Below are 15,603 nucleotides of genomic sequence, written 5' to 3'. Positions count from 1 at the left end.
CCCCCCCTCCAGGTCCCATGATACGACCCCATTGTAGTCTCTAATGGGGCCTGGTGGGGCTCTTTCTAACAGACTCTCTAACAGAGGCCCTCTCTGTGTTCCTTGGAGAGACCCCCCTCCAGGTACCATTAGGAAAGGGGGAGGAGTTAGTAAGATGACCGAGCCTGCACCATAAATATTTCTGCACCCAGGCGTCTGTTACCCTAGGATTGGCCCTAGGCATTTGTGCATTTGTCCCACAAATACCTGGCAGAGCCCTTCTAGAAAGCTGTGTTTTTTTTGTCTTATGTAGCCCCCCCACCTTAAAATGGAATTTTAGTTCTGCATCAATCCCCTCCCACCACCCCTCTTCCATACCACCTGCCTCAAAAAATGAAGAACATTTGAAGATGATGCAGGAAGGAGGGGCAGTGGGAGGAGACTGATGCCGATTTTAAGTTGCAGGGTGGCTACACAAGAGAAAAGAGTCCTAGAAGCCGATGGGCCCAGACAGATCCTGTAAATGTTAGCATTGACTACAGTAGAACCAGGTCACGGGTCTGTGTGAGTCCAGTCTTTATTGGTCAAAGCAAAAATCACATAGAGAGCTTTGAAGCTTTATTGTCCCTCTTCAGGACTTCTATTGGTAGAAGAGATGCACAAAAAAACCAGACCAAAGCATATTTTTTTACTGATGCAAACATGGTAAACCATAGAAGATGAAATAGAAGATTTCCTTTTCACTACATCCCTCAAAATCCATGTACATGCCAAAGAACGCTCCTCGTTTTTCAGGCCTCTGCTACAATGTTACAGATTGCAAAAAAAAATACCCCAAGAAGTATTTTAACAAAGTACAATCTTTATTGAAGGCACAGTGATGACGTGTACAGAGAATTAGTTCCCTGGTTTCATAACTTTACCTATGAAGATGACACTGTTGTCGTTATACGTAAGAATTGAGAACGGACGATTGAAACGAATCTTAATAGGAACCATCATTGGAATTGCCTCCATGACAGTGGTCCCAGCAGCCTCCGTCCCCTTCTCATCTACACTGATCTTAGCTTCGTGACGAGCCTGCAGAGGAGAAAAAAAATAACTATATTAAATACACTTTATACCGGAATATCAAATATTTTTGTAAATCTAAACTTCATATATACAGACTACCGTGTAACACAGTGGTGTATTCCTTTAAGATTCAGATCACATCTATGCAGGATGCAGTTGATGCATTTTTTTGCATATTTTGAGGTGCGCTTTGAGTTTTTGACGTGTTTTTGATGCGTTTTACATTTTTTAGGTTTTTTGGCTAATAGGAAAGTATGACAGCTCTGTTCATGGAGTGAAACTTTATTGGGACTTTACATTTTCTGGCACTTAAGTCGCATCAGAGTAGTGCAGAAACCTTCAGATGTCCAAAGCCATATGCTAGGGTTAAGGGACAGGGTTAGGGTCAAGAGCTAGGGTTCAATTTTAGGGTTACAGTTAGGGTTAGTGGTAATTGTTAGTCTTGGAATGCTAACTCTAACTACTGCTAAGCCCAAGGATTATAGCTAACCATAACCCTTAGCCCTAATATTTACCCCTAACCCTGGAAATGAACCCTAACATTTAATCCAAACCCTAAAATGTCACCCTAGCCCTTTACACTAACCCTAAAATGTAATGCTAACATTTAACTCAAATCCTAAAATTTAACCCTAACCCTAACCCTTTACATTAACCCTAAAATTTAATGCTAACATTTAACCCAAATCCTAAAATGTAACTCTAACCCCAGCCAGTAACCCTAACCCTTGTAAATAACATTAACCCTAAAATTCAACCCGAACCTAAAAATGTAACCCTAACATTTAACCCAAATCCTAAAACTTAACCTTAGCATTTAACCGAAGCCCTAAAATTTAACCCTAGCCCTTAACACTAACCCAAGCATTTACCGCTAACATTTAAATCAAACCCTAAAATTTAACCTGAATCCTAACATTTACTCTAACCCTTAACCCTAGCTTTTAACACTAATCTTAATTTTCAACACTAACCCTAACATTTAACCCAAACCCTAAAAGTTAACACTAACCCTAACATTTAACCCAAACCCTAAAATGTAACCCTAGCCCTTAACCCTAACATTTAACCCTTGCTCTTAACACTAACCCTAACATTGAACCCAAACTCTAAAATGTAACCCTAGCTCTTGACCCTAACATTTAACCCTTGCTCTTAACACTGACTAACATTTCTCCCTAACATTTTGCCTGAACCCTTAAATTTAACACTAACTCTAACATTGAACCTAACGCCTAAAATGTAACCCTAGCCCTTAACCTTAACATGTAACCCTAGCTCTAAACACTAACATTTAACCCTAGCCCTAAAATTTAACCCGAACCCTAACATTTACCTTAACGCTTAACCCTTGCTCTTAACACTAACCCTAATATTCAGCCCTAACCCTAACATTTAACCTGAACCCTAAAAGTTAATACTAACCCTAACATTTAACCCAAACCTTAAAATGTAACCCTAGCCCTTAACCCTAACATTTAACCCTTGCTCTTAACACTAACCCTAACATGAACCCTAAAATGTAACACTATCCCTAACATTGAACCCAAACCCTAAAATGTAACCCTAGCTCTTAACCCTAACATGTAACCCTAGCTCTAAACACTAACACTAACATTTAACCTTAACCCTAAGCTTAACCTTAACCCTTAACCCTTACACTTTTAAGGAAATCCCAATAAGCATATTTTGATTGGTTTGCGCAAAAGTTATCGCGTCTACAAAATAACGCAGTGCCGAATCGCAAAAAATGGCCTGATTATTAAGGGGGCAAATCCTTCCGGTCCAGAAGAGGTTAAGAACCAAGGGTAAGGAACCGGCCATAATTCTTTGCAGCACATGTCAAGGACGGAACTTACACCCCCTACAGGCAGCATTGCTGGTGGGCATGGACTCATTGCCACCCGTAATGTAATTATTTCTTTCAAAAGCTGCCCAGTTCCACTCAGACATAACAACTGATGGCATTCATCCCAAGCAAATTATATACAAGGAAAAATCCCACGAAAAGGATTTACCAAAAAAGCGGGGGAAGGGATGATGTGATGCCAGCTTTCCCTAGCTGTTGCAGAGAGGTACGAATGCTGGATGCTGGTCTAAAGAAATGACTCACGGCCTCTAGCTTTGTTTTCCTTTTTTTTTGGGACCTTCACCTGGGCGTCTTTTCATATATGGACTGCGGGGCTTTCAGGCCCCTAACCTTGGGTTTTTTCCAAGGCAAATAGGATTGGCTCAGTCGTTTTTTTGCCCTTGCCCCTTGTGGTTCCTGGGCTGTATTCACTGTCCTGGTGCATCCCTGAGTCACCAGAAATTACACAGCCAATGCAGCATTTATCCTTTAAAAATCACAGTGCAATACTGAGTGGATCACATATTGATATATAATAAACGGAAATAACGATCAGCGCAGGACCTTAATGTTCCCCTGAAAAATGATTCTGTATGCAATGTAAAAGTATTCATTGAAAAAATACCAAATATTTATGGGTAACACCTACAATAAAGATAGTGTGATATATGTATATAAATAAATAGGGTGTATCAGAAAGTGCTGGGTGCAAATTTTAAATATATATAAAAAAGTGTGCTGTGCATAATATCACTGTTTATATGTATAAGCTGGAAATCCAATGTGACGGAAAATATAATGAAATATATTGCGGGACTGTGACATTGCGGCGGACAGATCGGACCCCTAACTGACATTTTTGACACTTTTGGGGGGACCAGTGACATTACTACAGTAATCAGTGCTAAAAATATGCACTGTCACTGTACTAATGACACTGGCAGGGAAAGGGTTAACAAATTCCAAAAAACAGTATCTGCAGTGGCAGTGACAATTTTGGCTCGGAGGAAGAGGACCCTCCCTCGAAATGCATAAGCCATACCAGGTTTTGTGGACGCCATTACGCCCTCCAGCTGGAGAGAAGTGATTTGGGGGGGGTGTGGCCTGACGACGCATGTGAGCAGACATGCTGCACGGAGCTCCCGCTGCTGATCCTGGCAACTATCCTGTCCTCACATATGATTTTTCCCAGAAGTGCTGAGGAGTGAAACCGAGCGGATGATGACCCAGGGGAGCAGAGGAGAAGCCGCGGCTGCAGCGTTCCATGGTGGCCAAAATGGCGCTGGGCAGTCGCAACTTCCTAAGATGCTACGAGGCCTGGAGAAGAAACCTGAGCAGGGGGGTAAGTCCTCTAAGCCCCTGAAACACAAAGAAAAATCCAGAGACATGCTGTACTATACTCAAAAGCTCTCTATATCTACTGACCCTCCCTTGCATGCCGCACAGGGCCCTGCGCTCTCCCTTAACCTTGCTGGCGGGAAGGAAGCGGGCCTGTTGGATAACACAGTGCCACTAGACCTACAGACTGAATCTATGCCAGACATATTTGATGAACCCTTGGAGGACACTGCCCAGCCCTCACTTCATGCTATACACAAGTTCACTGCATCCGTTGATGACCTCAAGGAGAAATTTGGGGGGCTGCGGGAAACGGTGTCCCTTTTACACCAAGACCTCCAGAAAATTTGGGAACGGACCACTGCTGTGAGTGATGTGACTGACCAACTGCCCCCCTTGCTTTTTCATGTTAGTGTGGCTTCCCAACAAGCATCTCAGGCCTATAACAAAACGTATGACATTGAAAATCGCCTGCGGCGCAACAATTTGCGCATAGTGGGGCTCCCTGAGAAGGTGGAGAGCAGGGACCCCACGACATTTGTTGAAGAATGGCTGCAAGAAGTCTTTGGCAAGGAAGCCTTTTCTCCCCTGTACACCGTGGAAAGGGCACACAGGGTACCCCCCAGACCTCTCCCGCCCGGCAACCCTCCTCGCTCCATTCTGGCCAGGCTCCTGAACTATAAGGACCGTGAGGTGGTGCTTTGCCTGGCCAGGAAATGGGGGGCAATTCATTACAATGGTGCTAAAGTTTCATTCTATCCTGACTTCTCTGCAGAAGTGCAATGCCGATGATCAAAGTTTGCGGAAGTCAAGAGGCGACTTCAGAGGCTACACTTATCCTATGCTATGTTATTCCCAGCTAAGCTTCTGGTGACTGCCAGGGGCCAAAACCACTTTTCTGACAGTGCACAGGATGCGACTGCATGGCTAGACGTCAATGAGCAAGATCTCCGTCGCCCTGGGTGCGAGGATGGGGCAGGCTGAACCCAAAAGATATCTGATGATACCACAGGACTCTTGGGCAATACGTCCCTCTTTTACAATATTCACTTGACGAGGAAACATTACTATGATCTTCTACTCAGCGTGTGACAACCGCCATCTTATCTTTGTCACAGTGCGTATTAACCTCACCATATGCATTTGCTACTGGCGAGCTGGTTATTTGTGATCTTCCTGGTGTCATGGGATCCATGGCCTGAGGCTTGGTGCTCGGTTGGCGCAAAGCCTTTGCTCAAAACTTGTTTTATGCTGCTCCTGGGCCTGGGGAGCTATGTCCAGTTGACAATGGCCCTGTACCTGGGACACTTCTCCTTCAATTCCTATTTTTGTCTTAATCTGTTTACCGCACAGTTGCAGACTAACTGTTTCGCACTTTCCATGTCTTTCCAATGTGCAGCCTTCTTGGGGGCATGTCTTGCTTCCCATACATCATCTGGCCTACTCCAAATAACTGTTGTGCCCAATCTCGTTGGAGGATGGAGGGTCGGTCGGCCCTCGATGGATATCCTCAGTTTATGTTTATTATTATTATGCAATGTCTTCCACACCTATTTTGTCTTGGAATGTCCGCGGAGTGAATGTCCCCCTGAAACGAACTATGATGTCCACCTGTCTGCATAAATTCCACCCTGCTATCATTGGTCTGCAGGAGACGCATCTCCTGGGGACCAATGTGGGGCTCCTTCAGTACTCCTGGGTGGGTAGGACGTATCACTCCACTCACTGCGCTTATTCCCGTGGGGTGAGTGTCCTGATGCATAAGGCTTTGGCCTTTCACGAGCATGACTCGCTAGTTGATGTCTCAGGTAGATTTGTATTTTTGTACTGTACGCTGTATACTGTGACTCTGCTGTTAGCTTTTGTGTACATCCCGCCCCCATTTTCGCGGGATGTGCTGCAGTTTCTGCTGTCGTATCTGGCAAACAAACCTGACATTCCCCTGATGATCATGGGAGACTTTAATTGTTACTTGGACCCGGGCCTGGATAGGCATTCCCCTATTTCTCCCCCTGGGGGTGACAGGGGCACGGCCCTTAGTCGCCTTCTTGCGGAGGTGGGATGGGCCAACATTTGGTGCCTCTGCAATCCTGCGGTGAAGCAGTTTTCTTGCTTTTCCAAAACCCATGGCTCCCTATCCCGCATTGATATGTGCATAGGCACTCCTACCTTGGCTGAATACACCTCTAGGATAGAGTACTTCCCACGGGGCATTTCGGATCATTCCCCTGTAGCTTTATGGCTGCTGGTGCAGCCTCCCACCTCCTTGCCTAGGGCCCCCTGGAAACTCAATGCTTTCTGGCTCAAGCTATTTACCTCACCGGAACGCATTGAGACTCAAATTGCCCACTTCTTTCAATCCCAGGGACAAGACACCAATATCAACCTAACATGGAAATCATTTAAAGCGTACTTTAGAGGGGTGTTTATTGCTGAAATTAACATAATTAAACAAACCTCCTCTGAACTATTGGAGAAGGTGGGTGACCAGGTGCGGCAGCTGGAATTGGCATATGTTACTGATCCCACGGAGTCTGCGAGAGAGGCTTGGCTGTCGGCCCAAGACTCATTGGAGCGTCTGCGATCCTCCTCTACGGAACGCAGGAGGTTTTTCACTAAGCTAGCTTTTTATGAAGAGGGGGAAAAGACAGGACGATTGTTAGCAAAAATTGCCAGATCTCAACAGCAGTCCCCGGCCATAGGTGCCATTCGTTCCTCTACTGGCAGGGTGGTTAATGAACCAACACAAATTATATCTGAACTGGCTGCCTTCTATTTGGTCATTACCATACACGCCATTGAGCCTTTCCAAGGTATACACCATTTTTACTTAATTTGAATACAGAGCAGTAGACACCTCTACACACAGGGTTGAGCGAATTGGTGACTCAAATGATTTTATCATACGTCACCTGCTCCCCATAGTAAGCTCCTAAAACAGAACCCCAGTAGGTGCCACAGGTGCCAGGCAAGGTTGATGCATTTGCATTTCATGCACAACCGACACCGACCCGAGGGGTCGGCCATCAGCTACCGAGTCTCAATCTGTAACTAGGTAGTTTTTTATTGTTTATTGCATCTATCCTATCGATTTCCATATATTTTTTGAATGTACTGCACCCAAATTTAATAAAGGTTATATTTTGTTTTTGCACAAACCAATCCCTGTGAGCTCTTCTTTAGCAACCTTCCAGAGAGGGTACCTTCCCTCTCTCTATCTCTGTGTTTTTGCCTTCTATGGTGACCTTTATGGATAATGGTACACTTACAATGATCAGGATTTTTGACATACCTTTCTGGGATTGACCTGCCCTCCCTGTCCGAGGGGGACAAGAGAGCATTGGACGCCCCTCTGACCCTGGAGGAATTGCAGGTGGCAGCATGCTCATTCCCAATGTGCAAAGCCCCGGGGGAGGATGGTCTGCCCATGGAGGTATATACTCAGTTTGGCGAGCAGCTCTTGCCACGGTTACTAGAGGGGTTTAATACATCTATCAAGGAGGGGCACCTCCCACCCTCGATGGCTAGGGCCAATGTGATACTGTTGCTTAGGCCCGGGAAGGATCCGCTTTACCCGGGATCGTACAGGCCCATTTCTCTTCTCCAAAGTGATGTTAAGATCCTGGCAAAGGTCCTGGCGATCCGGGTCAATGGTATTATCTCATCAATCATACACCCTGACCAGGCTGGTTTCATGCCCCAAAAGTCTACTGCCACGAACCTTAGGACGCCTTTATCTTAACATGTAGCTAATGGCAGACAATGGGGGACACAGAGCTCTACTATCTTTTAATGCCAACGAAGCTTTTGATAGTGTTGGCTGGAGATATCTATGGGCAGGCCTGTCTAAATTTGGGTTTGGTAAACAATTTATTGCATGGGTGCGCTTCATCCCCACAGACGACCATCCGGATGTCAGGTAGGATGTCCCAGGCGTTCACGTTGGGCAGAGGTACCAGGCAGGGTTGTCCCCTGTGTCCGCTGCTCTTCGCCATCGCCATAGAGCCCCTGGCATCCCTGATTAGGGATGACCCGGGGATCTTGGGATTTGAATATGGGCCCCTCCATGAGAAGATCATGTTGTATGCCGACGACATTCTCCTTTTCTTGGGGGACACCACCTCCTCAGTCACTGAGGTGATGTCGGTGCTTTCGCGCTTTGGACATTACTCTGGCCTAACTTTTAACTGGTCCAATTTGGCCCTGTTGATGCTGGACAGGGATCATGCCCAATAACGGTGGTGCCCTCATTTAAATACTTAGGAGTGCAAATATCGCCCTGACTGACAGACTACGGTCCATTAAATATACACCCCCTGCTTTCCCGATTTCGGGATAAAACAAATACGTGTAATACATAGAAACATAGAATGTGTCGGCAGATAAGAACCATTTGGCCCATCTAGTCTACCCAATATATCTGAATCCTATGAATAGTCCCTGGCCCTATCTTATATGAAGGATAGCCTTATGCCTATCCCATGCATGCTTAAACTCCTTCACTGTATTTGCAGCTACCACTTCTGCAGGAAGGTTATTCCATGCATCCACTACTCTCTCAGTAAAGTAATACTTCCTCATATTACTTTTAAACCTTTGCCCCTCTAATTTAAAACTTTGTCCTCTTGTGGTAGTTTTTCTTCTTTTAAATATGCTCTCCTCCTTTACCGAGTTGATTCCCTTTATGTATTTAAAAGTTTCTATCATATCCCCTCTGTCTCTTCTTTCTTCCAAGCTATACATGTTAAGGTCCTTTAACCTTTCCTGGTAAGTTTTTTCCTGCAATCCATGTACTAGTTTAGTAGCTCTTCTCTGGACTCTCTCTAGAGTATCTATATCCTTCTAGAGATATGGCCTCCAGTACTGCGCACAATACTCCAAGTGAGGTCTCACCAGTGTTCTGTACAGCGGCATAAGCACTTCTCTCTTTCTACTGCTTATACCTATCCCTATACATCCAAGCATTCTGCTGCCATTTCGTGCTGCTCTATTACATTGTCTTCCCACCTTTAAGTCTTCTGAAATAATTACTCCTAAATCCCTTTCCTCAGATACTGAGGTCAGGACTGTGTCAAATATTCTATATTCTGCCCTTGGGTTTTTACGCCCCAGGTGCATTATCTTGCACTTATCCACATTAAATTTCAGTTGCCAGAGTTCTGACCATTCTTCTAGTTTTCCTAAATCCTTTTCCATTTCCCTCCAGGAACATCAACCCTGTTACATATCTTTGTGTCATCAGCAAAAAGACAAACCTTACCATCGAGGCCTTTTGCAATATCACTTATGAAGGTATTAAACAAAATTGGTCCCGGTACAGATCCCTGAGGGACCCCACTGGTAACATGACCTTGTTCTGAATGTTCTCTATTGACTACAACCCTCTGTTGTCTGTCACTCAGCCACTGCCTAATCCACTCAACAATATGGGAGTCCATGCTCAATGACTGCAGTTTATTGATAAGTCTTCTATGTGGGACAGTGTCAAAAGCCTTACTAAAATCTAGATATGCAATGTCTACTGCACCTCCACCGTCTATTATTTTAGTCACCCAGTCAAAAAAATCTATAAGATTTGTTTGACATGATCTCCCTGAAGTAAACCCATGTTGTTTTTCATCTTGCAATCCATGGGATTTAAGATGTTCCACAATCCTATCCTTTAATAGGGTTTCCATTAATTTGCCTACTATTGATGTCAGACTCACTGGTCTATAGTTGCTCGATTCCTCCCTACTACCTTTCTTGTAAATGGGCACGACATTTGCCAATTTCCAATCTTCCGGGACGACTCCTGTTACTAATGATTGGTTAAATAAATCTGTTAATGGTTTTGCCAGCTCACCACTAAGCTCTTTTAATAATTTTGGGTGTATCTCATCAGGACCCTGTGACTTATTTGTCTTCACTTTAGACAGCAATCTTAGAACGTCTTCCTCTGTAAAGACACATGCATCAAACGATTCATTAGTCATCCTTTCAAGTGGAGGTCCTTCTCCTTCTTTTTCTTCTGTAAAAACTGAACAGAAGTATTCATTAAGGCAGTCGGCTAGCCCTTTATTCTCTTCTACATACCTTCCATCCTTTGTTTTTAATTTAGTTATTCCTTGTTTTAATTTCCTTTTTTCATTTATATATCTGAAGAATGTCTTATCCCCCTTTTTCATAGACTGAGCTAGTTTTTCTTCTGCCTGCGCTTTAGAAGTTCTTATAACTTGCTTGGCCTCTTTCTGCCTAATCTTGTAGATTTCCTTTTCTTCATTGTTCTGTTTTTTTTTTTTTTATAATTACAAAATGCTAGCTTTTTATTTTTAATGATTTGGGCCACTTCTGCTGAGTACCACAGTGGTCTCTTCCTTTTTTTGCTTTTACTGACAAGTCTAATGCAATTTTCTGTTGCCTTCAATAATGCACCTTTTAAGTAGTCCCATTTCTCCTGGACTCCATGTAATCCGTTCCAGTCTGATATGGACTCATTTATGACTAATTTCATTTTTGAAAAGTCTGTTTTTCTAAAATCTAAAACTTTTGTTTTTGTGTGGTGTGACTCTTTCACAGTTCTTATATTAAACCACACTGACTGGTGATCACTAGATCCCAAGGTTTCGCCTACAATGACATCATATACCGAATCCCCATTTGTGAATACCAAATCCAAAATGGCCTCCCTCCGGGTTGGCTCCTCAACCACTTGTTGCAGAGACAACCCCAGTAGGGAATTTAGAATATCTGTACTCCTGGTAGAACTTGCTATTTTGGTTTTCCAGTTTATATCTGGAAGATTGAAATCTCCCATAATGATAACTTCTCCTTTCATTGTCATTTTAGCTATTTCTTCAACTAGTAGATCATCTAGTTCTTTAACTTGACCAGGTGGTCTATATATCACACCTACACGAGTTACTGCATGATTAGCAAACTGCAACGCAACCCAAACTGACTCTATGTTGGCCTCACCAACTTGTATTAGGTTAGATTTACTGCTATCTTTCACATACAGGGCCACTCCTCCTCCTTTCTTGCCTTCTCTGTCTCTTCTGTATAAAGAGTACCCTGGTATGGTTATGTCCCAGTCATTTCTTTCATTAAACCATGTCTCCGTAACAGCCACTAAATCTACATTCTCAGATGCCATTATTGACCCAAGTTCATTGATTTTTTTACCTAAACTGCGAGCATTTGTAGACAGGACTCTGAGCTTATCATTTCTTAACCTCTGTGCTTCTGACCTGTTCTGGCATTGTTTCGGGGGGCAATTGGACTCTTGTAATTCCACTCTTTTGCCCCCCCCTTCCTAGTTTAAATACTCTTTCGCAAATTCTTAGAGTTGTTCACTAAGTACATTTGTTCCATTGAGAGAAAGATGCAAACCATCTTTTTTGTACAATTCCTTTCTATTCCAAGTAGAGCTATCATGAAAAACAAAGCCAAATCTTTGCTCTTGACACCATTTACTAAGCCATATGTTGAACTCCTTTATGCGCCTCTGCCTATCATTCTGAACATTATGCACAGGCAGAACTTCAGAAAATGAAATGGTGGATGCAAAATCCTGTACGTCATTACCAAGTGTGATAAAAGATTTTTTCACCTCTGACACTTCATTGCAAGCCAGGTCATTTGTCCCTAGATGGACAAGAACATCCACGTCCCCTTCCTGCTTTGCTTGCTTAACAATATTAATAATACGTCTTCTATCTCGTCTAGCAGTAGCACCAGGGAGACATCTCACAAAACCATTTTCTTTAAGCTCCACACTTCTTATGATTGAATCACCCAGCAACAGCTGCTTCCTTTGAGACTTCACTTTATCTTTTTTGTCCTTGGCTGCAGTCTTGCATACATTAGACATAGGAGTCGATGGTTTCTCACCCTCTGTGCTTGAGTCCATATCCATGTTGTCCTTACATTCTGTCACTAGAGCCAATCTTATAAAAATGATATTGATGCCACAACTTTCCTTTACTTTTTGCATAACTCCTCGGTGGTGATTCACTTAAAAATATTTTGAGTGGTTAATACCATTTTCTGCCAAATGTTGTGGAAATCAGGCCATCCTAGAATTAAAATAGAACAATTAAAGCGCCCCAAAGACAACGGGGGGTTGGCGGTACCAAACCCCTGGATATACTATATAGCGGCTCAGCTGCAGCAGCTGATAGGCTCCTTTTCCGATGATTCGGCAGGCTCCTTGGTGCGGCTGATGCTGATGGGTTCTGGATTGGACACTGTTTCTATGGGCCTGGAGGTGCAGAAATTCCACAAATCAAACAAACAGCTACCCATTTTTAATTTAATTCAAAAGATCTGGAATAAAAACAGGCAGATGCAGGGTGTGATGGGATTCACTGCATACAGCCCAATATGGGACAACTCCTCCTATGCCGAGTTGGCAAAGTTGCAGCAAGGCCCTAGGTGGAGAATTTTTGGTGTGACTCTGTTGGCACATATTTTCAGGGATGGCAAGCTACTATCTTTCCCAGAGCTGCAGAGCAGGTTCAACTTGCCCCACTCCATGTATTACTCCTATCTCCAGCTCCAGCAGAGGGAAGAGGGCAGCTGGACTTTGTCTAGCACTCCTATCTTTCATCTGTTCTGTATACGGAAACTAAGGGAATAATGTCGCAATGCTATCAAATGCTACTAGAGCACAACCTGAAGTCTTACCCCATGAGGGCGCGCTCTCTTTGGGAGGTGGATGTAGGTCCATTGACCAATGGGAGGACATCCTATTTTCTATTACCACATGTTCCCTTAATCTTGCCCACCGGGTCTCCCAGCTGTACATAGACTTTCGGGTGCATTACACACCAGTTAGATTGCATAGGATGGGAGGGCAGTCAGACCCCTCATGTGCTCGGTGTGGCCACCACCAGGAGGATCTCATTCACCTATTGTGGCGATACCCAAAGCTCCATAGGTATTGGAGCAAAGTGCTGGGCACCCTTAACTGGGTGTTCCAGACTACTGTTCTACTTGATCCAATTTACTGTATACTGAGAGCTCTGGAGGATGTTGTCCCAGAAGAACTGGCTCATGTAGCATTCTCTAGGGCTCTGTTTCAAGCTCGTAAGCTCCTCCTCCTGGGTTGTAAATACTCCATGCCACCCTCAGTGGCCTCTTGGATTTCACATATGGGAAACACTTTGACTATGGAAAGGTATATCTATCAACATAGAGGCAACCCGACAAGATTTGAAAAATTGCTGTCGCTCTGGGTGGACACGCCTGGGCTGAGTCCCGGGGAACTTGTAATGTCTAGACTATTGCATTAGCTTCGGGAAGGGTAGGACATGTAATGTTTTTACTGTATGGGCAATGCAATGTTCATTTTCTTTAGCACTGTTGGAGGGTGGATGTGGGATGTGAGACCTGTGATATAGGGTTCAGGCTGTTTTTCCAGATGATGGGGACACTGGGATGACTGTATTATGTATTGTTTGATGTGAGCTAATGCCCTGTCCGTACATTGGAAAGTGTGTTTGTTTTTTATGTTCAATAAAAACTTTTCTGATTTAAAAAAAGAGAAGTGTTCTGGAAGCGAGCGGTTCCCATCTCCTACATGCTCGTACATATCCTATGCTTGAGAATATTGTACGCTACCCTTCTTTGATTTTAATAAACTTTTTCTTGTAGGGAAGGGGTTAACCCAGGGGCGATCAAAGGGATAAGTGTGAGCCTAGAGGGGGTGTTTCTAAATGTATGGGGGAGGGACTTGTGGAATCAACACAGAGACCTGTGATTCTAAATAGGAGGATCACAGGCGCTCTGTGCTGATTCCAGAGAGAACAATGGCTGGCAGTGTTTACAACAGCAGACTGTCCTTCTCTCTCAGCGGGGAGCGATCGTGGGTGCCCAGAGGCAATCATGCCCTCCGGCCCCGTGGATCGGCTTCCCCGCTGCCTAATGGGGGCAGGCGGTGCGTGCCCCCAGGAGTGCTTCCGCGAACCGCTGGTCCCCGCAGCTGAGCCAGCCTGCAGCAGTATATCGGGCGGTCGGTAAGTGGTTAATGGGACGGCTGGTGATGCGGCAGGGACACAACAAGGTGAGGGACGTGGCGGCAGCAGGTGAGTGGATGCCCGCTAACAGGTGCTGCCATGATGGATCTGAAATGACAGGTGCTCTTTACATGTAAGGACTCATTCTTGCTGGTAGTTGGTGTGAAATTGTGTGAATGCATCAATGCAGTGCATGTTATCTCCGCTTGCAGAGCTTGGATTCATTGAATAGGTTTACCAAAGATGTAAATATTGCAGAGAATACAGCCTCATGCTATATAACTAAACTCCATTTCATGCGGAATAAGCAAAATGATTAATGTATCTTAAATAGAAAAATATCTTTAGATATATTTTTACTTTAAAAATAATTTTTTTTAAATAAATTTGATAAAAATAAAAAAAAATTGATTTAAACAAAAAAAATGTGATTTAAATTAAAAAAAAAAAAAACATCAGATTTTTTTAAATCATGGATTTTTATCCGCCCTACATAAAAATATAACTATAAAAAAAAGACAAAATTCACCTGTGAAATTTTCAGGTTCGGAGCCCCAGTGATTCCAGAAAGATCGGCGCTGTTGGAAAACATATCAACTATTCCCATTTTAGGTAGAACTTGTTTTAGGTCAGTATCTCCAGAGACTGTAAACTTGGGGATGCTGAGATCCACAAGTCTGTGGGAGGATAAAAGAAACAATAGGTAATGATACAGAGACAAACGGGATTTAAAGAATAAGCGCAACAAGTTTTTTTTGTTTTTTTTTCAGGCTTTTCTTCTTATTTTTTCCATTGCCAGTGACATACAACCCCCAACTCCAAAAAGTTGGGGCGCTGTGTAAAATCTACATAAAAACAGAATGCAATGAGTTTCACATCTCATAAACCCCCATTTATTTCACAATAGAAAATATAAAACATATCAAATATTTCAACTGAGAAAATGGACCATTTAACCACTTAAGATCCGCCCTATGGCAGTTTTGCTGCTACAGGGCGGCACCTCTGCGCCGGATCACGTACACTATATTGTCAAAAGTATTGGGACACCTGCCTTTACACGCACATGAACTTTAATGGCATCCCAGTCTTAGTCCGTAGGGTCAGGGCCACTGATAGGGGGGGGGCCACCAATCCTCCTGTAGGGGGCCCGGGTACACAGGGGGGCCCTAACAGTATGGGGGACTCAGTGTGGTCAGGCGGAGGGGCAGTTACAGAAGGAAGCTCCGTGCGGCTCTCTCCAGCAGCTGAAAGCCAGTTCCCCCTCCTGCCAGCTGCTGTGGGGAGAGACACAGACACAGGGCATCATTCCTGTATTTGCTTCTCCGACATCGATTCCCCCTCCCTGTTCTGTCTGCTTCTGAT

General features: G+C 44.0%; 1 protein-coding gene across 1 annotated transcript in view; it reads right to left on the bottom strand.

Annotated features, from left to right (window-relative positions):
* Positions 1 to 876: 876 nt before the first annotated feature.
* LOC309569872 (alpha-1-antitrypsin-like) overlaps positions 877 to 15,603 on the bottom strand; it is a gene marked incomplete at its 3' end in the record, with an annotated part of 67,241 nt that continues 52,514 nt past the window's right edge. The window contains exons 4-5 of the mRNA XM_082275864.1: positions 14,768 to 14,915; positions 877 to 1,059 (exon numbers count right to left, since the gene is read on the bottom strand). Coding sequence (XP_082131990.1) covers positions 877 to 1,059; positions 14,768 to 14,915 — 331 coding nt within the window. The remainder of the gene's footprint in view (positions 1,060 to 14,767; positions 14,916 to 15,603) is intronic.

This window comes from Pelophylax lessonae, assembly GCF_965119305.1.
Source record: "Pelophylax lessonae genome assembly, chromosome: 13".
Classification (NCBI taxonomy): Eukaryota; Metazoa; Chordata; class Amphibia; order Anura; family Ranidae; genus Pelophylax; species Pelophylax lessonae.
Note: the sequence above shows the minus strand (reverse complement) of the source record. Positions and strands in the feature narration are given on the sequence as shown.